The sequence below is a fragment of the Sapajus apella genome, unplaced genomic scaffold, assembly GCF_009761245.1.
Source record: "Sapajus apella isolate SASKATOON/1434 unplaced genomic scaffold, GSC_monkey_1.0 scaffold29, whole genome shotgun sequence".
Classification (NCBI taxonomy): Eukaryota; Metazoa; Chordata; class Mammalia; order Primates; family Cebidae; genus Sapajus; species Sapajus apella.
The window spans coordinates 19904418-19931985 of NW_022436969.1; the positions used below are offsets into that span (position 1 = coordinate 19904418).

The 27568-nt window shown below is 38.0% G+C and overlaps 2 protein-coding genes across 9 annotated transcripts in view; both read left to right on the top strand.

The window, feature by feature from the left end:
• Positions 1-22096, top strand: part of NDUFV2 (NADH:ubiquinone oxidoreductase core subunit V2) — a 31656-nt gene extending 9560 nt beyond the window's left edge. Inside the window, exons 2-8 of the mRNA XM_032293377.1 lie at positions 4990-5055; positions 6451-6513; positions 6599-6715; positions 9657-9825; positions 12409-12518; positions 14364-14440; positions 21941-22096. Of these exons, the coding sequence (XP_032149268.1) occupies positions 4990-5055; positions 6451-6513; positions 6599-6715; positions 9657-9825; positions 12409-12518; positions 14364-14440; positions 21941-22034 (696 nt within the window). The 3' untranslated portion in view covers positions 22035-22096. The remainder of the gene's footprint in view (positions 1-4989; positions 5056-6450; positions 6514-6598; positions 6716-9656; positions 9826-12408; positions 12519-14363; positions 14441-21940) is intronic.
• A 2463-nt stretch (positions 22097-24559) lies between these two features.
• ANKRD12 (ankyrin repeat domain 12) overlaps positions 24560-27568 on the top strand; it is a 156671-nt gene continuing 153662 nt past the window's right edge. For 3 of the 8 annotated variants that reach the window (XM_032293374.1, XM_032293363.1, XM_032293375.1), the window contains exon 1: positions 24573-24735. The gene's annotated coding sequence lies outside the window, so the exon portion shown is untranslated. Of the gene's footprint in view, positions 24867-27568 lie in introns of all 8 variants that reach the window. The other 5 variants (XM_032293367.1, XM_032293370.1, XM_032293365.1 and 2 more) reach the window with 5 other exon arrangements.

Sequence of the window (27568 nt, forward strand, 5' to 3'; positions counted from 1 at the left end):
TCTGTTTTTACAAATGAGGAAACAGGCTCTGGAGCTGAGCTTTTAGCCATTTTGCTGTATTGTCTCTCCATACATAGGGTATTTATGGAATACAGTGGATAACAGTGATACGTCCCACTTTCAGAGGTGTTAGAATGTTGAAAATGTGTTTTTTAGAAATGATGAAATTGACACTTACATTAGAATGTGTTTGGTGTTGATTGTCTTACACACCACACTCAACATCAGAAGGATGGTATTTTTTAGATTGGTGACATTAGACAGGATGTTTTGTATTGACAAAGGGATCAGCTAGAAGACTTATAGTAATGCACAGAAATGAAATAATGTCTGAAGCAGTGGTGATAGTGAGACGGGGAAATAACTAAAGACTTCATTGGGTTTTATTGTTTGTTTTTGTTTTGAGATAGGGTCTCTGTCACCCAGACTGGAGTGCTGTGGCACCATCTCAGCTCACTGCAACCTTTACCAGCCAGGTTCAGGCGATTCTCTCACCTCAGCCTCCTGAATAGCTGGGACTACAGGTGTGCGCCACTACACCCGGCTAATTTTTGTGTTTTTTGGTAGAGATGCAGTTTCACCATGTTGGCCAGGCTGGTCTTGAACCCCTGACCTCAAGTGATACACTTGCCTTGGCCTCCCAAAGTGCTGGGATTAAAGGCATGAGCCACTGCACCTGGCCCTTCATTTGTTTTTAAAAGTTTAAATGTAATACATATAATGGCAAAAAATTCAAACAGTAAGCAAGACTATATATTATAGTAAATATACATTAACAGTACAGAGTAGGGACACAAGGATATGTATTATGGTAAAAAATAAATGTTGCATATATCATATATTATATGTTAACCCATGATACATCCCACGTTCTAATTTTCCACATTCTAACACCTCTGAAAGTGGAATGTATCATTGTTATCTAATATTCCATAAATACTCTATGTATGGAGAGACAATATAACAAAACAGTTAAAAGCTCAGCTTCAGAGCCTGTTTTCCTCATTTGTAAACACAGAATAATAACACCATGTACTTCATAGGGTTCCTGAGAGCATTAAAAGATGTATTTCATGTAAAGTGCTTAATATTCTGCCTGGCAGTAATGGCTACATTTTCTTCCTACTCCAGATCCTTGGTTCCTCTCCTTAGAGACAGCAGCTGTTACTGGTTTCTTTTATGATATCTCTCTTGAGATATTTTGATAGAAAAAACAGTAAAACATGGAAACTAGCACATTTCTAGATTTTATAGGCTTTCTTATTAAGAACTTTGACAGGTCTGAAATATTACCCAGTTTGTAAGCTAACAAGTTAACCTGCTTCAGTTTCATGGATGCTGGCAGGAGGCAGCATCCTGGGTCAGTAGGCAGCATGAGCTTCGGGTTAGTCCCCTTTGACATTCGTATCTCATGGGAGTGATAAGGGAACAGCCCAGGTGAATCCTGTGCAGCACAGCTAAGGGACCATGAGCTTGGGAAACCCTGTCGGCAAGAAAACTCACTCGACTTTTGTCCCTGGAGAAGATATTCTCTACAAAAATTATTGAAAAGATGGTCTGAAACAAAAGCTGGTTGTTGCCTCTGCTCACAAAATGTGCATAAACCTAAGACCCTGGAACTCTTCCTACCCCACTATTTCTTCCTCCTTCCCACTTTCTTTAACTAAAAGAGAAATTTATAAGTTAATTTCAGTGGAGAAGTAGATGGTTTTTTTTTAACCATCAAATACATTATAATTTCACCAGAAAAGTTATAAGCCTAATATATGTGGATATAAATAAAAAATAAATATGTGCAAATGCAAGAATATTGGCAGTATGTTGTGTTTGACAGTAACTCTTAGATAAAGTCAACTGACAGCACAATTTTAAAAAATAGATGTAGTTTTTAAAGTGCAGTTGTTTGGATCTTTTTTTAGTTATTAAATGTTTTATCCTTGTGTCAGTTAAGCAAGTAATAATGCTTTACAGGTTATATAGTATTTTCAGAGGAACTTTACTTAAATATCAAAATAGTCCAATAAGAAGATATCCATGTTTTATAGATAAAGAAACTGAGGCTTAAAAAAATTGAGTTGGGCAAGGTCAGACGTTATTAAGATTAGTACGTGGCAAAGTGGTAATCTAAACCCAAGTCCTCAATAACAGCTACAAAAAATCTGAAAGTCTGTTTTTCTCCTAGAATTTAGCTGCTTTATCTGACGCTTTTCAATTAGTAGTCTGTCTGCAATGATTTGGACTTTAAAACTTTTTAGAAATATGTCTGTAAACTCATGTACATATCCAGAGTTTACAGATCAGCAAGAGAATACCACAGAACAGATTTTCTAATATGTAGCAACATAGGCCTAAAGAATAATTTTCAAGATTATTTCTACATTTTTATTTTAAATAAAAGTACACGACACATCCTGGATTAATAAGAACAGGATTGAATATTAATCCAAAATGGAAGCTATTTTAATTTAGAGATTTGATGGTATTTAATTTAATATACAAGGAAGTTAGAAGGAGAAATAGGTTTTATAATAGAGATGACAAGTTTTCCTTACACCTGATGAATGTTATAAATAGGTTTTTTTTCTTTTTTGGCCAATTAATCCATGCTAATAGGAAATCTGGAAAATAGAGAAAAATAAAATATAAGAATCCCTTATTTCATTAACATCGTAGTAAGAGATAAGCACTTTTAATCACTTATGTCCTTCTATTCTTAATCAGTATGTATATTTAATAATTGGGATGGTAATTTATGCATTTTCGCTTTTTTGTTTAACGCTGATAGTTTCCAGTTGTGATTGTGACACAAATACTTTTTTCTATGTGATTATTTTTCCGAAATACTTTTGTTAGCTATGTAATATTTTAGTGTTAGAACTACCAGTATTAAAACCTGCTCAGATTGGGCTTTTAGGTTGTTTGTGTTTTTGCTGCAATAAACATGATAGGAACAACATGCTTTAATGTAGAGCTTTATCCTCATTTTGTACTCTAGGAAAAATATCTAGGTTAGAATTACTAAGTTAAAAAATGGACACTTATTTTTTTTTTTTTTTTTTTTTGGGGGGGAGTATTCTTCTTACCCAGGCTGGAGTGCAATGGCGCGATCTCGGCTCACTGCAACCTCCGCCTCCTGGGTTCAGGCAATTCTCCTGCCTCAGCCTCCTGAGTAGCTGGGATTACAGGCACGCACCACCATGCCCAGCTAATTTTTTGTATTTTTAGTAGAGACGGGGTTTCACCGTGTTGACCAGGATGGTCTCGATCTCTTGACCTCGTGATCCACCTGCCTCGGCCTCCCAAAGTGCTGGGATTACAGGCGTGAGCCACCGCGCCCGGCCAAAAATGGACACTTATTTATGCTCTCCATATATCATGGTAATTTGCCTTCTTTAGGCTATATGAATTTTTAAATGTGCTTGTTTCTCTCTGTGTTCAACAGAATGGAATGTTGCCTTAAAAGAAAAAAGATATTTGGTAGTTTGATAGCTAGTAATGTTATTTTAAATTGCATGTTTTTAGTTACTAGTAAGCAATTTGAATTCTGTGAAATTTTTATTCGTGATCTTTATTCTTTTTTTTCATTTTTAAAAATGCTTTTATGATCTCTTCAGGCTATTAGCCTTTTGTCACCAAATGGCTATGATTGAAGATTCATCAGCGTAGAGTTAATGGATGAGTTCTCAGAGGCAAAGGCTTTATAGAGAAAAGAAGATAGGAGTGTGAACTGAGCCCTAAGGGCAACCTGCAAAGAGTGGATAAAAAGCCAATAAACAGAAAATGTTAGTGTTCAGAAGTTAAGAAAAGAGAAGACTGAATACTTTCCCTACTCTTAAAATTAATCCTTCTTTATTATAAATATACAATCTTTTTTGTCAGGATTTAGTTAAGTAACTCACTGATGTTACTCAACAATTATTTGATTTTAAAAAATCTGAGCTGACAGTGACTGTCTTCTGAATTTTAGTTTTAGTTAATTTTTCAAAACAAAACCAGTACAATTTAGGCCCCCTTGTATACCTCTGACTGCTTCCCTCCCTCCCAATTATCCTGAAATTGATATTTATCACTCCCGTCTTTTGTACTTGTGTGTGTCTCACATCCTGTACCTTGGTCTTTTCTTGTTAATTAAAGCAGTTATTCCATGTTAACTTACTTATCAATATTTCTTCAGCTGAAATATTTGGACCTAGAGAAAAGTTAAATATACTATTGTGTTACATTACTTTGTTTACTTTCTTCTCTTTTATATTTGCCTTTGAATTGTTCAACTCTTTGCCAATCCCATACTTGGTTTAACCCAGTATTCTGTCATTTGCAGTTAGCAAAACTCAGAAATTGGAGGAATCTAGAACAGTAGTTGAAATACTTGGGGGTGGGGGACAGGGTAGGAGTAGAGGGTAGGAGCAAGAGGTCAAAGAGAAATTAAATGCAGCAGAGAGAATAATCATTCCTTCCAAAGCAATTGAACATTGTCAGTCATCATAAATAGCTTTCTGAAACTACTTTTTATGGCTGGAGTTTCAGAATTAAGTTAGTAAAGGATTGAAAAGGAAGATCCCGTTGACTCATTTGTACAGAGTATATGACTTATTTGTATAGAATGAAAACATGTTTATGAAGGTTCACACTAAGTGAAAGCTAGCATCCAACTTGATTCAGACAAAAGTGAAAGTAAGTTAATAGTACATTAATTCTCCAAATGCATGCTAGCAGAGCGTGGCAGGAAGGTACATAACTCAGCAGATCTGGTTGTGGTCCTGGTTCTCCTGTTGACTTGTGTGTGATGTTAGGCAGGTGAATCTTGCCTTTTATCTCCATTTGTAAAATACCTCTTCTGAAACAGATGTGTAGGGTAGTATACCATATCCCTTAAGATCTTTTATGAGTTGATTCCGTTGTTTTAAATTATGAATCCTAAAGTATTTCTTCATGAAAAATTTCTTAAGGCTGTGATTTACTAAACTTTCTTAAAATTTTAAATTTTAGGGAAGACATGGAAGGAACTTGCATAAAACAGCTATGCAAAATGGAGCTGGAGGAGCTTTATTTGTGGTAAGCAATTACTTAGATTTCTTTGGAAAAAGACTTGGAAATTTGGGTAAATCCATTGTAGAAATCCAAAATATCTTAAATACCATTGTCTTTGGTATGTGATAGTCATTGTAGGAATTTAATTGAATTTACTACGTTTCAAAAGATGTGTGGTTCCAGTTGAACCTCTTGAGTTTAAATTAGTACCAGGAAAACTCTGGGAATAAGAATTTATTCCCAGTGAAATTACTATGTGAGCTGTACCTGATTCTCATCACACTTTGGGTTCTCACTCATGTTGGCTCACTGAGGGTTGGGAGGTTGTAACTTGGGGAATCCCAAAATGACAATAGTTTGAAACTCCTGGATTTTAGTACTGTAGTAACTAGATTAGCAGCTGGTTTTTATATTTTTAGTTTCCAGAGTTTACAGATTGAAGTCTATGAACTCCCCAGATCTGTTACACAATTTGAAAAGGATAAGATATTATATGTCTCTTTTCTGACAAGGTGCACTTTTCAGGGATTAATCTAGTGTAAAGGCAATGGACTTGTATGACGATTTAGAGTTGGTGGTGTACGATGTAGCTTCCTGCTACATATCAAGCATCAAATTGGCCACATATTTGACATTATCGTCCAGAGTTTCTGTTTTCTCTCTTTTGGTTTATGTCCTTTAAAAAGCAGAACTCTGAGAATTAACATATCAAGAGATTCATTTCTGTGTTCACCACACGTACATAACATTAATTGATTGTGTTCATCTCAGTGTGACTCATTTGATTTCCTGTTGACATGCCATTTCTTGTCAGTTTTTGAAGAGGGCCTGCTTCTGCTCTTTTAGGAAGAAATAAAGCTCTTGCTGTGGCTATTATCGAAAATGTGGGAAAGAGATGGTGCTTTTTTTCTCTGTTTTTTGAGATGGTCCTTTTGTACCCTCCCTAAAGTAATGGGTCTTAACCTTTTTGGATTCCAGTTCCCTTTGATGATATGATACCTTCTCTTTTGGGAAAATATACATATGTTCACATTTAAAATTTTGTGTCTTCATTTCATAAAGGCTTCCAATAACTGGTAATGTTTTGGTAATTCTATCAGAAGATCTTATTCTCTAATGAAGCTGGGTAATACCTTTTGTTGTTTTTTGGGGTTTTTTTTTTTTTTTTTTTTTTTGGTGCTGAAGATACTTCTCTTATTCTTTAAATGGGCCTTTGTAAAATTTTAAATTCTGCTAACTTTACTTTGGTAATCATGCTCATCAAGTGTGTTCAGTTGTTCTTTTTGATGGAAGAAAAGAGAGGTATGTATCATGTTGGAATTAAAGTAGAGAGATTAAACAATAAATAATAGTAATGTACAGTGTTATTCACACTTGAGAGAATTTGGATAATTCTGAAAAACTTTTTTTGTTGTACAGCACAGAGATACTCCTGAGAATAACCCTGATACTCCATTTGATTTCACACCAGAAAACTATAAGGTATAGTTAAATTAACATTATAAGTAATTTACAAAATATGTAATATTTTGTAGATATATAAAATGATTTTTTTTCTTTTATACAGAGGATAGAGGCAATTGTAAAAAACTATCCAGAAGGCCATAAAGCAGCAGCTGTTCTTCCAGTCCTGGATTTAGCCCAAAGGCAGAATGGGTGGTTGCCCATCTCTGCTATGAACAAGGTACTGGATTCATTTTTGCCTTAGTCACAAAAGATAAGAGATTACAAAAGATAAGAGATTGTATATGATAATTTCCTTTTATAGAAATTACTCTGATTATCTCGTGTCAGAATCCAGGATTTTGGAGCCCTTTAGCCATTTGTATGTTTCTTTCAATTGTCTTTGTGGTTTTTTTGGTTACCTTAATGCATAGAGGTGAAGTAGAGTTTTCTGTCCTTGCAGGAAATAGGGAAGGCATTATGGTGAAAGAGGGTGTGCGTGGGTATTTTTTTTTTCGTTTTGAAGGAAATGGTCATAGGGAAGATAAAAGATTCCAAATGTGGATAACTTAGTGTCAAGATATTCTGAAAATTAATGTAATATTTAAACACTAGAATTACAGAAAAAAAATCTGCTCACTACTAGTATTAATCTTTTAATATTTTACAATTTTGGCTATAGGCTGTAACAAAAATCTGTATAATATGTGATATTTATGCAATTTGATTACGCTACTTTGGAATCAACCTTTAGAAATGCTATGGATGACCCATTTTATATGAAGTTTCTCTATTCATATGTATTTTAAAATTTATTTTTTCTAATAGTTTTCAGCAGTAATCCAAATTTCAAGTTTATTCGTACCCTATTAATATAACTACATTTGTGTGATGATGTATTATAGCATATAATTTATAAAGTGCTGTACAAAAGCCATGTACTATTTGATTCTGATGAGAATCATACAACTATTAAGCCATGTTATATAATGGAAAGTATTTTTGACTTAGAACTAAGACACCTGATTTTTTCTGAACTTCCTCATTGGGGATGAAGGTTTTGAACTACATAGGTCTCTTCCAGTTATTACATTATAATTTCTAAGCGATGGTGCTAGGACCGAATTCATTTCTAAATCAGTACATTTTCTACTTGACTAATAGAGATTTTGTTGTACCTCATTCATGCCACTTTCTAAACTTCATTTGGTTATAACTGTCAGGCTAGACTATCATCTTTCTTGGAGAATAGGAATGTTCTCAATTTATCTAATTAGAATCCCAAATACAAATTTTAGTTTATTCATATCTTCTTTGCTTTGTATAGTACTCTAACACTGTGTGGATCCTTGGTATTTTTTTCACTATGAAAAATATTGTAAAGCAAGTTTAGTGAGTTACTCTCCTGAGTAAACATAGGTGGTTATCTTTTCAATAAATTATATATTTCTTTGGATGTTACTTAACATTGTTTTTTAAATTAAAATAGCCAACTTTATGATGATTTACATATATGTTTCTAATTATAATTTTATTATTGTGCAAAAATCATGTTTTTAATAATAGTAAGCCTGTTGAAAATCTTGCTAAGTGGCATATTAGCAGAGCAAAATAAAAATAAGAAACTGAATGTAAAAAGATTTAAAAAATAAGACAGGCATGGTGGTGCATGCCTGTAGTCCTAGGTACTTGAGAAGCTAATGTGGGAGGATTGCTTGAACTCGGGAGTTTAAGACCAGCCTGGTCAAGATGGTGAGATCCTATCTCTTAAAGAATATATATTTATATATTGTCCTATTATATTTAGGGTTGGATTTGTGTGGGATTTATATATTGTCTTATTATATTTAGGATTGGATTTGTGTAGAGTATAGGGAATAGACTCAAATTCTTTGCACTTTACAATTGGTATTTTTATTTTAATGTTACTGCCCCTCCCCCAACCCATGAAACACCTAGCCTTACAACAGAAAATGTCTAGAAGCTTAATAATTATTTCTTCAACCAGCACTAAGGTGTAGGGAGATGTGCAGCAGAATTCCAGGGAGGAGCCTTTTCAAATTAGAAAGGGCCTCATTCCAGATTTATTAAATTATTCCTTTGGTAGGGTTCCAGCATGGGTATTTTGATAGAGAGCGCCCCAGATTCAGGGATACATCCTTGATTTGGAACTGCTGAATGAAATAGCACAGTTACTTTATCTGTCACAAGTGAGCCATGATTAAATGTCTTGAGAATACATTTCCTTTAGAATTCCTGATATGAAAAAGTTCACCATACTTGTCATCTGAAATGCCAGCTCTTCTTTTGTATCAGCACATGGATATATGTATAATTTTTAAGAATGCTAGATAGTAAGTCTTAATGATAACTTTCTAGATCACCTAGAAAGTTGTAGCCAGAATTATAAGTCATGATAGACAAGGACCAGCCCCGGCAAACAGCTAGAAAGCCTTGTTTTCCCTAACAGACTTGCCCTAAGAAAGGCACGCTGAGTTAGTGATCCCCTTAGTCCTGAACACCAGAATGCCAAAACAATTATTTTCCATTAATGTCTTGATGTGAAGGGTTAGGAAGTACTAGCCTATGTGATCCAACTTTCAAAAGAGTATTGTGATATGAAATAGAAGTAGTGTGTTGGATTATTCTGGGAGAGGAGTGTGTGATTGTGTGAGTATGCATGTGTATGCATTTATGTAAAGATATAAAATTTTAAGTTTACTTAGGTAAGTGCTGCACCATTTGTATGTAGGCTTTTTTGAAAAAATTGGTGAGGGTTTAAACAACCTAATTGCTTCCTTTATTGGGGTTTGGCTGTCAATTTTTTGTCATTTAGACAGATTATAAAATGTGAGTTGAAATGATCAAAGTAGAAATTCTTAATAGTGAAAGACTTAAAGATTTAGAGAAATAGGGTAGAAGGAGGTGAGAAGTAGGGTAGAAGGAGGAAGTGCTGTGACTCCATTAATTTTTGGGCTCTGTGTGGTTTAAGTATATGCACGTTGTCTGCAAAAATTGAAGAGTTTATATCTCCCAGTTATCCAAGACCTATGTTTTCTGCTCTTTAAGACCTTTTCTGTTTTTACCAGATTGAAACATTGAAATTATACTTTGTATAACATAATTAAAGCTCTATTACTAACACTGTAATTATTTTATTTTTGAATGTCCTAATACTTTAGGTTGCTGAAGTTTTACAGGTACCTCCAATGAGAGTATATGAAGTAGCAACTTTTTATACAATGTATAATCGAAAGCCAGTTGGAAAGTATCACATTCAGGTCTGCACTACTACACCCTGCATGCTTCGAAACTCTGACAGCATACTGGAGGCCATTCAGAAAAAACTTGGTAGGGAATACATGGTATTTGTAACACTGATTTAGAAATAGAATCGTCTCTCTAGAGTTGTACATTTCTACCTAAAATTTCCAACTTTTGTCATCTTATTGGATCTGTACTTCCCCAGTAATATTTTGTGTTACTGTGTTTTCCCACCTTTATTTCTTCCTATTTGGTTTTCTTCCTAAGTTCTCAGTGTTAAAGCTGAGTTTTTAATCTTTTCTTTTTTAATCAGTATGTTTTTTTTTTTTTTTTTTTTTGAGACAGAGTTTCACTCTTGTTACCCAGGCTGGAGTGCAATGGCGCGATCTCGGCTCACCGCAACCTCCGCCTCCTGGGTTCAGGCAATTCTCCTGCCTCAGCCTCCTGAGTAGCTGGGATTACAGGCACGCGCCACCATGCCCAGCTAATTTTTTTTTTGTAGTTTTAGTAGAGACGGGGTTTCACCATGTTGACCAGGATGGTCTCGATCTCTTGACCTCGTGATCCACCCGCCTCGGCCTCCCAAAGTGCTGGGATTACAGGCGTGAGCCACCGCACCCGGCCTTAATCAGTATGTTTGAAAAGCTTCTAGAACTTACAAATTTTTGTTGTTTAGAAGATTGCTTCACTTAGAAAATTATGTTTCACTTATGCTATGACAGCATGCGATATATTAAAAAGTTACCATTATTGTCCTTATATTCTTCCAAAGAAGTCATGGAACAAATAAGATATGAGCATAGTAAGAATGCTTTGGGAAGGGAAATGTGAAACAGATGTTATCTAGTAGCATTTTAAAAGTAAATTAGCATTTTTAAAGTAAATGGGCATTTTTCCAATACAAAACTGCCATTGCTACACTTCCAAACTACATATATGTCAAATGAAGTAGTATTTTGTTATTGAATATAAAGTACTTGCATGTAAAACAGAAACCTAGGCCGAGCGCGGTGGCTCAAACCTGTAATCCTAGCACTTTGAAAGGCCAAATTGGGTGGACCACAAGGTCGGGAGTTCAAGACCAGCCTGGGCAATATGGTGAAACCCTGTCTCTACTAAAAATACAAAAAAATTAAGTCGGGTGTGGTGGCGCACACCTGTAGTCCCAGCTATTTGGGAGGCTGAGGTGGAAGAATCCCTTGAACCCGAGAGGGAGAGGTTGCAGTGAGCTGAGATCCCGCCACTGCACTCCATCTTGGGCAACAGAGAGAGACTGTGTCTAAAAAATATAAAAATAAAAAAATAAAACAGCTGAAGTTGGCTCAAACCTCCCACCCCCAATACCATCAAGGTATAAATCCTGATAACAATTGGCTATATTAATTGTAGACTTTGTATCATTTTAATTATTAAATATATAATACTGTATGTGCGCTTGCTTTTTAGACTTTATTTTGGCTGCATTTCTACAGCACAATATCTGTGTCTGCCTCATTTTTTTTTTCTTTTGTTTTTTGAGTTGATGTCTCACTTTGTCACCAGGCTGTTATGCAGTGGCTCAGTCATGGCTCACTGCAGCCTCCAATTCCTGAGCTCAAGTGATCCCTTACCTCACCCTCCCAAGTAGCTGGGGCTATGGGCACATGCTGCCAAGCCTAGCTAATTGTTTTGTTTGTTTGTTTTTGTACAGATGGGTCTTGCTATGTTGCCCAGACTGGTTGTTAAATCCTGGCTTCAAGCAGTCCTCTCACATTGGCCTACCAAGTGCTAGGATCACAGGTGTGAGCCACCATGCTTGGCCTGCCTTATTTTTCTGTTGTAAACAAGTTACTCTGCAGTTGCTTTGATGTACATACATGTTTCCATACTTCCCCTGTTGTATACTGAGATTGTTTACAAGAAGTAGAATTGAAGGGTCAGACTTTACCATATTTTTCCCAGATGCCTTCCTTAAATGTATGAGACTACCCATTTTCTTCACATCCTTAATAATCTTTGACATTAGGAGTTTTCTGAGCCTTTGCCAAATCTGAGAATGTGACTGTGATTTTAGTAGTTTAATTATTACAATCAAAATGGAAAATGATACAGCCTGATGCACTGCTGTATAACAACAAATACTGGTGATGAATCCCCTGAAATTTGATTGCTTTTAAAGAACAAGTACACTAAAAAATTCCTTGAATGTTAGTATTACATAAAGAGTTTTTTTTTTTCTTTTCTTTTCTTTTTTTTTTTTTTATTTTTTTTTGAGACAGTCTTGCTCTGTCACCTAGGCTGGAGTGCAGTAGCACAATCATGACTACAGCCTTGACCTCCTAGGCTCAAGTAATCCTGTGCCTCAGCTTCTTGAGTACCTGGGACTACAGATGTGTACCACCACACCCAGCTAATTTTTTATTTTTTTGTAGCAATGGGATTTCCCTATGTTGCCGAGACATGTCTGAAACTCCTGGGCTCAAGCCATCCTCCCACCATGGCCACCCGAACTGCTGAGATGATAGGGATGAGTCACTGTGACTGACTTAAGATTTTTTTCTTTTTAAAAAAACTTAATACTCTTATTAAACTTTTACTATACCTCTGTAAAAATTGTGTGTGTGGTTTTTTAAAAACCAAATCACTATTAAAATATAACCTGGTCCTTACAGTGTTTATTTATATTTTTAGGAATAAAGGTTGGGGAGACTACACCTGACAAACTTTTCACTCTTATAGAAGTGGAATGTTTAGGGGCCTGTGTGAATGCACCAATGGTTCAAATAAATGACAACTACTATGTGAGTATTTCATGTAATAAAAATTAAAGTTGTATGATGTCATATTTAAAATATTTTAAATATTTAATTTTGTGTCCTTAGATGTTGGTGTCTGAATTGTTCATTTAGAAGAAATGGTTACCATAAATATCTGGGTTTTAAAAATTTCTTTAAACTTTTTTGCATTTAACTTCAAATGACAAATTTAAAAACTTAAATTATGAAAAATGTAATAATTTGCACATAAATACAGAAAATAATCCTCGTGTAGCAACTACCAAGACTTAACTGAGAGTAATATTTTGCCACATTTTACTTTAGATACTATCATCATCATCATCATTGTTATTTGTAGAAATAAGCTGCAGACACAGGTGAAACACTCTATCCCAAATCTTTTTCTCTTCCTTTTATCCCCAGAAATAACCATTATTATAAATTGTGTCTATTTATGTATGCAGCTGTGCTAATATGTTACATGGCTTTTAAAAAAAATTTTATAGAGATGGTATCATACCTCTAAGTACTACAGCTAGATCTCACAAGTTTTGCAGTCTTTTTTTTTTTTTTGATCGTTTCTGTCTCTATTTTTTAAAGTTTTAAACTTTGATTTCTTTGATCTGTAAGCTTTTAAAAATGTTCTATCTATATATATGTATAGTTTTCCAGTTATTTCTTTAAAAATCACTTGCTACCCTAATTATATCACCATTTTCATTCAAGATACCTTGTTAGCTCATATTTCTTAGAAATTTTGTTTATGGAAATTTTGGAGGAACTGTACTTGAGGTAGATTTTCTTTAAGAAGGGATTTGCTTTGTTTCTCTCTTGTTCCTGGCAGTACTGCTGGCCCCCAAAACACCCTCTCCTTATACCCTAGGCCTCTGTTCCTCCAGTGTGAAAGGTTCCAGACTAACAGTTTTCTTTGAGGGACAGTTTACCCTTACATTGAGGGTAAGGCTTTTTGGGACCTTTGTGTGGCTTAGATGATCTCTTGTTAGCCTCTCTGGGGCTGGCTGGGTCCCTTGCCCCTTGCCCCTTGCCCCTCTAAGCTTTGAAATCCTTAAGCCAAGTTTGCTTGGTGTTCCACTTGTTTCCTTTGGTTTTCATTGAGAATTTGGCCTCTGGGTACTTATTTCTTGATTTAAATAGGAATTAGACAGTCAAGTCTTTTTGTGAAGCATTGTAAGTCTAAATCTAGTAGCCTGTGGATGGATTTGTCTAAGAAAGATATTCTTTCAGTTAGCAGTAGTGAGATCTTTAGGGATAGATATTAGGCATCTACTTAACAAGTTACTACAGCTACTTTTTACCTTACTGTCTTACTGTTTCTTCAAGAATATGGCATTTATTTAGTATGTACGTTGGCACTGTTCTACTTTATATATTTTCTCATTAATCCTCAAAAACATGCTGAATTAGGTTTACAAATAAACAAACTTGAGGAGGCTGAGTAACTTGTCCAAGATAACTAGCTAGTAAGTTTAATGGAGCCAGAACGCAAATGCAAATACGTTTCAATTCAAAGTAATAATCTGTATTGCCTCTTCAGCTATAGCTCTTGTTGCATATTATTTTTAGCAGTATGTACTATATATAGGAGTTACTCAATTGTTGATGCCTTGGTAACTATCCTGTGAACTGAGACAGACAATAAAATAATTGGCATTAGGGAATTACAGATTTCAGCAGTAGAAAGTAATTTTGAGCCAGGCACGGTGGTTCATGCCTGTAATCCCAGCCCTTTGGGAGGCTGAGGCAGGAAGATTGCATAAGCGCAGAATTTGGAGACCAGCCTGGGCAACATAGTATAGAGACATAAAATTCGCAATTTCATACGACTATTGTAATTTTTTTGTTTTCTAGGAGGATTTGACACCTAAGGATATTGAAGAAATTATCGATGAGCTCAAGGCTGGCAAAATCCCAAAACCTGGGCCAAGGTATGCTTTATTTATATATAATAAGTTTTAGTGGCTCACCTAAATTAATCTTTCACGTAAACTTAATTTTAAAAATTGTATACCCTAAATTCATAGGAATTGGTAGGAGCTTTGGATAGTATTATCTATATGAATCTCATCTAGAGCAAGAATACTTTTTTCCTAAAACCCTATCTGATAATCATCTGATACCTATCTGAATATTTATAGAGAAGGAAATTTTACTACAAATAGAGATTCTATTATTTAAAAGTTCATACTGATAGATTGACCCAAAGACTATTTCCCTCTAATTTCTACCTAAAAATCCAATTCTGCCCTTTTAATCAACACAATTTTAGTACCTCTTCCAAATGACAGCTCTTCAGATACTTGAAGTAGCTATCTTGTCTTCCCCTTATCTTTTTCTCAGATTGAATATCCAGTCATTTCATTGTTTTTCTCATATGACATAGCTTTGGTCTCCTTCCTCTGTGGGTTTTCTAATTGGCTAGTGACTTTAATGTGATGCTTAAACTAATCATGGTATTTTTTTGAGATACATACTGAGCAGCACAGAGCATTGTGGGACTGCCTCCTTTACTCCAGACATTATACTTGTAATAATTCAGCCTAATTACATCAACTCTCACTTCAGAGACATTACACAATTAACATCTTTTTCTGTTCACTATTGATCCAGGTTGCTCCCATCTCATACTTATATTAATTACTTTTCTTTCAATTATGAACTTGGTCTTTTAAACAAACCGTTATTCCATATGTATGTGTCCAATCACTCAAAATTCTCCCTTAATACTAGCAAATGTTTGCATGGTTTTAGTCATCCCTCAAATTTTTTGTGTTTATACATATAAATTTTTTCTTCCCTCAGCACATTTGGAAGTTTTAATGTCCATACGGTATTCTAATGTTTTAAAACAGCGTGATGTGTTCTTATTCCTGTTTTAAAATATTTTTCTTAAGCTTTGTTATAAATAACAATTCCCTGAAGTAGAATTACTAAAAGGGTATGAGTGGCTCTATAGTTTGCTCTCTAGAAGTACTAATAATACCCTACTTAATGGGAAAATTAGGTCAATTCAGGATAACTTAATGTTTAGTAAATGCTGGCTTGCCCCTGTTGACCATTACTTTATTTTCTGAGAATCATATACTGTCTTCAACACCCTCAGCCTGTAGAATTGAATTTGCTTAAAGAGTTTTGGCATTGTCTTCCTAATTCTCCACTTTCTTGGGCATACCCCCTCCTTTAGGAGGTAAATCATTTCCCTGATGAAAAATAATTCCCCTTTATGGAGGCAACTGCAGTGAAACTTTTAGTCATCTAACATTACAGTATCTTAGCTAGTGCTCCTATCCCTTACTTATTCTTGCTTTAAATAGACAACTATCCCCCCAAAAAGTACAAATTTCATAGTATTTTCCACAAGCTTCAGCTGCTTTTTAGGAGTTGGGTATTTTAAAATAAATTCATGCTATTCTTATGTTTGTATTTCAACCCGTCACTTCTTTCACCTTTTGGGTACTTTAAAAAATATTTTGGCTGGGCACGGTGGCTTATGCCTGTAATTCCAGCACTTTGGGAGGCCGAGGCAGGTGGATCACCTGAGGTCGGCGGTAAATACAAAATTAACCACACGTGGTGGCGCATGCCTGTAATCCCGGCTACTTAGGAGGCTGAGGCAGGAAAACTGCTTGAACCCAGGAGGCAGAGATTGCGGTGAGCCAAGATTGCACTCCAGCCTGGGTAATGATTGAAACTCCATCTCAAGAAAAACACCTCAAGTGCAGATTTCCTTGTGAAATCCACTTGGGTTCTTTAGATGGTCCCTCTCTTCTGATGTTTTAAATTCTGTAGTCATAACTTTGGTGTTGGGTTTTTTTTTTTTTTTTTTTTTTTTTTAGATGAAGTCTTGATCCGTTGCCCAGACTAGAGTGCAGTGGTGAGACCTCAGCTCACTGCAATTTCTGCCTCCCAGGTTCAAGCGATTCTCCTGCCTCAGCCTCTTGATCAGCTAGGACTACAGGCACACGCTTCCATGCCCAGCTTATTTTTATATATTTAGTAGAGAGGGGTTTCACCATGCTGGCCAGGCTGGTCTCGAACTCCTGACCTCAAGTGATCCCCCTCCCTTGGCCTCCCAAAGTGCTGGGATTACAGGCTTGAGCCACCACGCCCGGCCACTCTGGTGTTTAGGATCTTTTGCTTTGCTTCTTGTGAACTGTGGGATATGTGGTTCACAACATTAATCAGTATTACTCTTCTGCCACACAGATAGTTGGTTTGTCTGCTTTGTTATATCACATTACATTACGCACTTAACATTCATTTTTTTCACAAGCATTTTTTGAGTGCCTCCTGTGTGCCAGGCATTATTTTAGGTTGTACATACAATTATAAATAACATAACGTTCTCATATATCTTCTAGTGATGGAGACAGATGACTAGTGTATCTGAGTTATAAAAAGACTACACAATAAAATAAAGCGGGGTTAGGGGCTAGATTAGGAGTAAATTTAGTAAGGAGAGGCCTCTTGGAGGTAGTAACATTTGAGCCATGACCTGAATGCAGAACCAGAGGGAACCATGTAAAAAGTTGAAGGAACAATGTTACAGGGAGGGGAAAGAGGATGTATAAAGGTCCTGGAACAAAAGTAAGGAAACAGTATGGCTGCAGTGAGGTGATCAAAAAAGAAAACAGTAGAAGGGGTCAGAGGAGATAAGGGCCCAGATAAGTAATCTGGTCTGAATGTTAAATATAATAAAAAAAGTTGTTGCAGTGTTTTCAGTAGGGAATGATATGAGCAATTTTAAAAAATACTGTCATAGTTGCTATGTGGAGATTAGAATTTAGTGGATGTGTGAGACTGAGGATTTATGAGTGATTTCCAGCTTTTTGGGTTGAGCGTCTCCGAGGTTCCTCTACCTAAAATTGAGATTTATGGTAGGGCAAGTTTGGGGAAGAAAAGTCAATTTTGCTTTAGACGTAGTAAGGTTGAGGTGCCTGTTAGACATTCATGGTATGATGCTGACCGGTAGATATGAACCTGGAATATAGGGACTAGCTTAGGGCTGGAAATGCAAACTGGGTATTTATCAGTGATTAAAGTATTTAAAATTACAAATCTGGACTACATTATTGGGGTGAAATTAAAATCGGTTATTTGTAATATGAGGTACCATAACATTGTATTTATTTATTTCCTTGCAGATTCATTAGGAATAACATTGTATTTTAACATTAAGCAGGAACTAAGTACTCAGTTAAGCATTTTCAACATCTGATAATAATAGGGATGTTCTTTATTAGTAATTGTGAATAGTTTTTCACTCAGATTTTCTTGACAATGTTCTGGATTTGAGCCAAAGACTTCACCATTATTAGTGTCTGAATTTATTTTTATTTTTTACTTCCTACCTCCTATTTAAAAAGAAGTCTACTTAGGTTTTAATAATTGCAAGCATCTGCCAATGCTGTATTATATAAAGCTTGTATTCGGACATGGCAATACTGGAATGTCTTGTCAGCATATGAAAAGAACTTTTCACTTTACTTCCTCAAGTTAGTATCTTGGATATATAGGATAATGACAGTCTATAGCAATAACCATAATACAGTTATAGTTACTCTTTAACCGAAGCTATCTAAATCTTTTTTTATTGGTATTTTAATAATAAATATCTCTGGTCTGCCCTGGCCAAAATTAGTAAAAGATTGATGTCTATATGTGGTTCAAAACTGCTTTATTATCATCATTGGTAAATGACCACTGAAAATATTAAAGCAGTGGTAAGATAATACAGTTGACTCTAGAATACCATGGGCATTAGGGACACTGATTGCTCGTGCAGTTGAAGATCTGTGTGTAACTTTTGGTTCCTCCAAAACTTTACTGATAGCCTACTATTGTCCAGAGGCCTTATGAATAAGAAAGTCAGTTTTCACATATTTTGTCTGTTGTTTATATTATATCCTGACTGTATTCTTACTACAAAATAATCTAGAGAAAATAAAATGTTGTTAAAATCATGAAAATACATTAAGTGGAAATGGATCATAATGTAAGTCTTCATCATCATTTTCATGTTGTATGGGCTGAGAAAGAAGAGGGGTTGCTGTCTCCGAGGTGGCAGAGGCTGAAGAAAATCCATGTATAAGAGGAATTAATAAATTGGTTCAATAGTAACTGATTCCTGAGTACGACTGCCAGGTCTACCCTGGCCAAAATTAGTAAAAGAACCCATGCAGTTCAAACTCATGTTATTCAAGGGTCAGCTGTACTCTCTTAATCTTGACATTACTAAATATTTTTGTGCTGAGATTGTTCTTATTTTCAATGAATTTAAAGCACTGAAAAATTCTAAACTTGTTTTCAGGTTATTAAATAGGTAGTAATTTTTTAGTATGGATTAGTTTATAACTTATTTTAAATCCAATTTCAATTCTTCATTTTTAGTTTATAAAGACATCTTAAATTTTGCATAATTCTGTGGGGTGCAGGTAATATCTGAGATGTAAAAAATACATAGCTAGGCTACAGTTTCAATGCAGTTGATAGATGACTCTAGACAACAGCATCACTTTTGGTTTTATACTAAAAGTAGGGACAGTGGTAGATATATCTCAGCAACAGTAAAAAAAATAAGCACTAAACTTTCATAAAGTAAGTCGTCTATATAAAGTACTTTAAGCTGTGAAAGTTTATAGAAAGGCCAAGTTTTCTAGAATGCAAATGAATTACAATGGTACGCATATGCGTAGTATTAGAATGACTGAAAAACCACAAATTCTGAATTTTAGTGAAGACAAGATAAATTATTAGATGGCACTTTAAGCATGAGGTATCAGGAAAATCATTTTTTGTTCACTAAGTGAAAAACACTAGTGTAAATTGTGGCTTTCAGGTGAGTGAATAGGGCTGGCTTACTGCCTCTTGAGTGTTCTGAGGCATATTTACAGATGAAACGGGGTTACATTTTTAGTAGATTAAACAAAATTATAGGCTTTACTGGAGGATTTTATAGCATTTGTAGTATTTTAAAGTACACTGTGTGAATGGTGAGGAAGGGAGATGTACAGCTAGACATACAATGTCATGGGATTGTAATTTCATGGAACAAACTTTAGGAAACTTCCAGATGATGATCATGATGATTTGAGACTGAGTTTTGCTCTGTTGCTTAGGCTGGAGTGCAGCTGCACGATTTCGGCTCACTGCAACTTCCGCCTCCCGGGTTCAAGTGATTCTCCTGCCTCAGCATCCTGAGTAGCTGGGATTACAGGCGCCCGCCACCACTCCCGGCTAATGTTTTTATTTTTAGTAGAGAGAGGATTTCACCGTGTTGGTCAGGCTGATCTCGAACTCCTGACCTCGTGATCTGCCCGCCTCCGCCCCCCAAAGTGCTGGGACAACAGGCGTGAGCCACTGTGCCCTGCCAAGACCAGATTATTTTTTAAATTACTTCCATATATAAAAATCTATAATCCTGTGAAGAACTCAGGAAGTATTTATGATTATCCCATTTATTGTTCTAGAAACTTCAGTTTTTATAATCTTCCTAAATTGATCTTTGTGTTGATAAAAGAGTGTCAATATTAAGGAGCTTATTAATTTTAAAAGACCCATATCTATCCAGACTGGTAGGAGGCTTTAAGATACTAAATGCTCAGTTTTCAGTAGATATCTAAAATGAAACTTTTAAATCATATTCTATTCTAACATTTGATCAAGAGAAAAATTTTAGGCAGAAAAGAAATCTGATGCAAGGAGTAGCTGAGCTTAAACCATAAGAAACCTAGTAAAGGTGAAGAAAGTTTCTCCAAATTAATTTCATTGGCATTTAAAGAGCAGCAGTGGTGACTATCATTAGATAACATAAAAAAATTACAGGCTGGGCACATGGCTCACCTGTAATCACCTGCACTTTGGGAGGCAGAGGTGGGCAGATTGTTTGAGACCACAAATTCAAGACCAGCGTCGGCAACATGGTGAGTTCTTGTCTCTACAAAAAAATACAAAAATTAGCTAGGCATAGTGGTGCACCCCTGTAGTCCCAGCTACTCCGGAGGCTGAGGTGAGAGGATGACCTGAGCCTAGGAGGTTGAGACTGCAGTGAGTCATGATCGCGCCATTGCATTGCAGACTGGGTGACAAAGTGGGACCCTGTCTCAAAAGTAATAAATAAAATTTAAAAATTGTAAAGTGTAATATTGTTGTGTTTTTTAAAAGTTAAGTATCATTTTGCTGCTTACCCTACATTAGTTTCAGGCTCTGACAATACACAATGACTGCTTTTGATCTGTTTTTGTAGTGAACAAGGCTTATAATCCAAATATATTAACTAATTTCTGACTTTGTAGACATTGTTCGTTACTTAGCAACTCTTATTTTATGCTGTGATATCTTAAAAAATCTTATAAATGATTATGTGGTGTCATTTTCCTGTCTTCAACAAAAAATGATTTCCTAGGGTGCTAAAGAACAGACTTAAAGGATTGATGACACAATGTGAAGGGCATAGCCAGAGGGGGTTGAAAAGATATAAACTGAAGAAGTTCTTTCTTTAGGTAAATCTGTGGCAAGAACAGGTAAATTGGCAAAGCCACGGAATAGGGGTAGAGGGGTGAAATGATACAGGCAAGTGCTGAGCTGGGCTCTAGAAACAGAGGTCAGACAGGGCAGAGGTGAGCAATTACCTGGGAAACCGTGTGTGGGGTTGACAGACAGACAGGTTCTTCTACCTCTGTGCTGGATGTCTTCATAAATTGCTCTGTCAGGACTTGTGTTTGCTTCCTTTTGTGGCTGCTGTGACCATCCTGGTTTGGAAACTTTTTTTTAGAAAATTACTACTACTAATACAGTCTTTATAATACTTAAATACAAACTGATTTTGACTTCACTGCTTCTAAGGGACATTGCCCCAAATCTTATTTCCTCAAGGAATCCAGTGTCTATTTCCAAATACAGTGTATAAGTGTGTGCACTCCTTCTGTTCACTGTGACTGTGGATCTCAATCTAAATACAATTTAACTATAAAAAGAAATACAGTGCTCTAGTTTATTAAAATGTGGTTTTTAAAAATGTCCTCTGGGGTTGGGTTATTTTTGCTATAGTTCTTTGCTTTGATTCTTGGATAGATGTTGAATCTCCCAAATTTGGTTTCTATATCAGTAAAATAAAGCCAGTATCACTTGTCTTGTGGCACTGTAAAGATTAAAGAGCCAATGTGTGCATACTGCTCAGTAAATAGGAACTATTAGTGCTACTTTCGTATTTTTTTATATTTATGGTGAATTCTGATGTTTTTCCATGTTTAATTTTAGAAAGAGAAAATCTTGCATCAGTTTAAATGTTTGAATTAATTCATGCTCATGCTTGGGATGAAAATAGTTATTTAACTAGGCTCTTGTGAGGTAATGATCATAATTTTTTTAAGTAAAAATTTACAAATGTTAATCATTAATAGTTTAATATTACTTGCTTTTCATTTCAGGAGTGGACGCTTCTCTTGTGAGCCAGCTGGAGGGCTTACTTCTTTGACTGAACCACCCAAGGGACCTGGCTTTGGTGTACAAGCAGGCCTTTAATTTATATTGAACTGTAAATATGTCACTAGAGAAATAAAATATGAACTTATAATCTACATAAACTTTTTTTATTATTTGTTTATTCTGCTTTGTGTACATCCTGGTGGTAACCTTGGCAACTTGCAGCTCTAAATATTATGTCATAATGACAGAGCACCATTTCAGAGTCTTCTATCTATGGCTAACTGTGAAGACATTATTACATAATCTAGTTAATAGTTACTCTAGTGTCACCCATTTTCAACTTCCAGATAACTTTTATCAGTATCAGGTTACCGTGAAGTAAAAATTCAGTCAAATTTCAAATGTTTTGCTTTCCCATCTTTAGCTACAGCCAAGTTTTAAGTTAACATGATCTTTCTATAAACTTTGTCAGAGCCCCCTATAAACATTGTTCTATTTACAACACATAGTTGTTATTGTATTTCCAACTGGTGAGACCTCCAGCACACTGTAGGTTTAAGGAAGATATGGTAGTTGTCTCTAGAAGCATTACCGTTTTTAAAAAAGAAAGGTCCAAAACACTTTTGACATTATCCTTGGCTATTCTGACACTGCAAGTATACAAAAAATAATTGGGTGAAGTGATTGGAAGTATGATTATGCACTCTTCAGTGGTATGGATACTACAACTTAGAAAAAAGGATAAAACCTTTTGTGTATTAAGAAACTAGCTGTAGTACATTAGTTTTGCAAATGGAATTAGCCAGCTTTAATGCATGAATAAATTTATATATATTAATCTAATGAATGCTTGATTTGTCCAAGTCACTTGTACTTCAGACAGATTATTCACTAGTACTTATGCTTTTTATTTTTATTTTTTTTTTGAGACAGGCTCTGTCTCCAGGCTGGAGTGCAGTGGTGTGATCAAGGCCCACTGCAATATTCTGGCCTCAGCCTCCTGAGTAGCTGGGAGCACAGGCAGGCGCCACCAGCCTGGTTAATTTATATATATATATATATATTTAGAGACAAGGTCTTACTATGCTGCCCTGGTTGGTCTCAAACTCCTGGGCTCAAGTCATCTGCCAGCCTCCCAAATTGCTGGGAGTACAGGCGTGAGCGACCACGCTTGACCATGATTGTTTTTAAGTATATCTTTAAGAATTTTTTTTTAATTGAGAGAAGGTAAACAGTAATTTTCCAAGTGGCACAAATAAGTAACAATGAAAATCTCCTCCTCCTATCCTAGAGTTCTCTTGACTTTCTCATAGGCGACTATTTTTTTCTTTGTATTTCACATCATAAATAACCAAATTAAATGTAACACTATTCCACCAATAGCCATAAGGGGCTCTCTTTCTAGTCTTGTTGACCCTAAAGATTTTTAGGTGGGAGAAATCGGGAACCTACGAAATCTTAAATGCAGGTTGATACTTATATGATAATTTGACGGGACCTGGCCGTCCTTGTCAAGTCTGAATGTCACTTCATTTGCTGTGATCACATCTGAACCCTCAGTCATCAAGACGTTTAAGGACAGTCTAACATAAACTTGTAACTGTAAAGGACCGTCTAACATAAACTTGTAACTGCATGCACTAAGTCATCAACGGATGCTGTAGTTTAACGGAAGAAAACGGTTTCCCGCCGAGTACGTTAACACCTTGGCTGGTTAAACTGAAGCATTTACAAAATTGTTGCAGATTAACCTCTGGTAAATAACACGCGCCCAGAAGGGAGTGAGTACACGCTGCTGCCACGCTGCGACGGTCAGTTTTCCTTAGGCACCCTTCCCAGTACCTGAGCGGCTCCCTCTCAAACCCCCAACACTACGTGTGTGAAAGTAAACCGAATTCCTCTTTACAGAGCTCACTGGAAGGCGTGCCTGGGAAAGGACGCGCTCTAGATCCCGTAGTCCCGGGGCAAGAGCACGCTACCAGCTTTCGGGGCGGGGCCCAGGGCTCCACCTGGCGCAGGGGGGCCGCGAGCTCTGGGCGCAGGTGCGGCTTCGGCCCGGCGCTGGGCCAGGCGGCCGCCGCCGGCTTAGCGGGGAAACTTCACCTAGTTCTCGAGCTGAAGTCGCAGCGTCGTTTTCTCTGAGTTGGATCACGCTTGTCCACCCACACTGTGCAAAAGTAACAGGTGAATACCCTATGTGGGGTCTTCATCTCCGCCGCCATTTCCAGAAGTTTCCAGTCACAGCCACTGCCACGGTCGCCACAAATGCTACTGCAGAGCCCGCTTGCCGGGCAGCGTCTGCGGTGTCTGCCCACCCTCTTCGCCCAGTCTTTGATTCCACCTCCTTTGTCGGATGGTGTCTGAGGAGGGGAGGTGGTGACACTAACCCAGGTAGGGCGTAGAGACAAACCAGCACGTAGGGCGGAGTTCCGGCCCGCACCCCTCCGTCGCATGCAGCTTGGTACGTCCCGCTCCCCCTCCCCGCGGCTCGCAGAGCCTCCCGGAGCAGCAGGAGGGGCGGCCGCCGGGGGGGCGGGGCGGTCACGCCGCCCGTCCCGTGCCCGCGGGAGTCACGTGTCCACGGGTGTCACGTGCTCGCGCCGCAGCCAATCGCTGGCTGGCGCTGTCCTAGGAGCGAGGAGGCTGTGGTGAGAGACGGACCGAGACCGGAGATGTTTTCAAGCCCGGCTCCGGCGGCGTTACAGGCGGTTGCAGCGGCGACGAAGACAACGACAGCGACAGCCACGCCGAGGCACTCGTTCCGGGGGTGAAGCCTCCTGCGCCGGCCTTGTCTCGGGTCCGTGCGGGTGAGGGGGGCGTGGCGACAGGAAAGGAGGAAGGAGGGGTGCGGTTTCGAGCCTTTCCCCGGCGCCTGGGAGGAGACCTCCTCAGTTCTGCGCTGCTCCCGTTCCCCCTCCCCAGAGCAAGGTAGGAGACGCGCCCTGCCCGCCCTCCCCGGCCTGGCGCGCCGCCCATCCGGCCTGGCCAGAGCCGCGGCGCGCCTGACAGTGACAGGCCGTTTGTGCCCCTCGTCGCGGGTCCGCGGTGTCCGCCGGGGCCCCGCCCGCCGCCGCCGCCGCAGCCGCCCCTCCTGGGGCGTCCCGAGGGGCCGCGGTGCAGGTGGCAGTAGCCAGCTGGGCGGAGGCGCCGCGCGGGGTGGGGCGGGGCGGGGGCCGGGCGGAGGGCCGTGAGCTGGTCTCGACGCGGGTGCCCCACACCGGGGCTGTTGGGGCTCGCCTGCTGCCGCCTCCCGGAACATGGCGGGGCCGGAGGAGCGTGTGCGTGTGCGTGCGAGTGTGAGTGTGCGCGGCCGAGAGGGCGCTGCTGGCGTGTCGCGGTCGGACCCGCGGGGGCGGGGGCGCGCCCGGCCCGCCGCGCGTTCCCGCCGCCAGCCGCCGAGCGTGCGCCGACGCCGGGGTTTCTGCCACGGCCGCTCGGGCAGGGAGCGTCAGAGGCACCCAGGTCCTGGGATAGGTGGTTGAAAGCAAGACACTGCTGGTTTAGTAGTGTTCAGGGAAAGAGCAGCCACTCTATAGTTCTGTCTTAAATGCTGGCGTAATCTAACCTTGCCGTATCAGGCAGGCAGTTTCCTTCATTGTTTTTCAAGTGTCCACTTGTGGTGCTTCAAGACCCGTGGAGCACGTCGGGTTCTTAGATCTCGTTTTGAGGAGTGATGTGGAATGACGCATCCTTACAGATCGCAAAGCGATGAATAAACGGTTGTACAAAGAGGTATCCGAAGCTTAGCTGACAGCTGTTTTAGTAAAACAGTAAGACACTGTCTAGGGTAGGAAGTTACTGTTGCGCTCGTCGAAACCTTAGGAAACATTTAAAGCAGTGTAGTTACCGGAATTGTAATTTCCACTGGACACCCGTGGCTAAAACTGCGTTAGTTGGTGAAGTGTGTTGGAGATCCAGTGATGTGTATGGAATGTTTGGAATTGTCTGTAATCCTAAAGCTGAAATGAGCCTTCATCTTCAGTCATCTATTTCGTTTTCGTTTATGAAATTGGAAGGCTAGCTAGTGAAATAGTTGTTTTAACATAAATTGTTTATTAAAAACATATGCTCGGCCAGGCGCGGTGGCTCATGCCTATAATCCCAGCACTTTGGGAGGCCGAGGTGGGTGGATAACCTGAGGTCAGGAGTTAGAGGCCAGTCTGACTAACATAATGAAACCCCATCTCTACTAAAAATACAAAAAGCCAGGCGTGGTGGCACATGTCTGTAATCCCAGCTACTTGGGAGGCTGAGGCAGTAGAATCGCTTGAACACGGGCGGCGGCATGGCCTGGGCAACAAGAGCTCCGTCTCAAACAAACAAACAAACAAAAACATATGCTCAAGTAGGCCGTTAAAATCTTGGGCACTGATCTGAGTTTCTTCAATCATTACACAAAGCCCTTCCTGGAGATTAGCTCAGAACTGGCAGAACATATGCTCTATTGGTGCCAAGTGGCTTAAAAGCAAAATGAGATAGTGTCCACTGTGTAAGATGAAGTCGTTATATTAACTAACCTTTTTGAGGAAAATCTTTGAGTTAAAAGCAAAAACATGTAAAGATTGAAATGTTTTCCCCGGAGATTATAGACAAGGGGAGAAAGGTTTTACTACTTAAGGATCTTTTATATTTAATACAGGCACTGAATAAATTTCTGAAGCTCTGCAGGCATCTTAACTAAGGTCAAGCTTAACTCAAGTTATGTGTTTTATTTTAGAGATAGATGAGATGTTAAAATGGAAGGAAAATGAGTGTTAAGTTTACTTATGTAGGATACTTTTAATGTTCTTAATCTCATAGTTTTCATAGTAGTTGTTAAAAATTCGTTATTGGAATAGCTTTATGAACTGTGGAGAACTGGGAAAGTGGAACACTCTGGGTGTGTATTCCGTGAAGAATATTTAAGGAGGAGTAAAGAGAAAAAAAATATTCAGACGAGGAAAGAATTTAGCTAAAAATACATTGTGCGGACTCACACTGGTTAATACCCAAGGGGGAAAAAAGCTTGGATTTTATTTGTGGAGTGGTGTCCAGCCGGTAGGATGAATTTAAAAGGAAGATGTTTTTATCAAGATGTCAGTATTACTTTTTCCCTGTAGAAGTTGGAAAACGTTACTGATACTCTTTTGAAGTAGGTAGGAGAAATAGTAGGATATGTGGACAACGCTTTGTTGGGTAAGAGATTTTTATTCTTAAAAAAAAATTGACTGATTGTAAACATGTTTGATTTTTTGCTGTTAGCTGACACGTAAGCTTTTCTTTAAATACATTTTATGTTTTAAGAGCGTTATTTCAGTCCAAAAAGAGGACGATTAGTGTCATTAGTCATTTCCATCATAGTTAATAAGAGGTTTCTACTGCTTTCTCTATATAGACTTAATCATATTAAAGTAACCTCTCAGATGGGCATGAAGAATTTGTCTAGTAATTGCAGTAGGTTGCTTAAGAGCTATTGATATTGCTTTCTGACTTGGAATTTGTTGCTAACAATACGTATTTGTAAAATGCATGTGCCTTGTAAAGGGTACAGTGTTGAGATTTATCTTTGGGACTGGAAGGGACCTCTGAGTTTCTTATTCATTTCCTTTATTTTACAGATGAGAAAATAAAGGCCTGCTAAGATGAAAAGA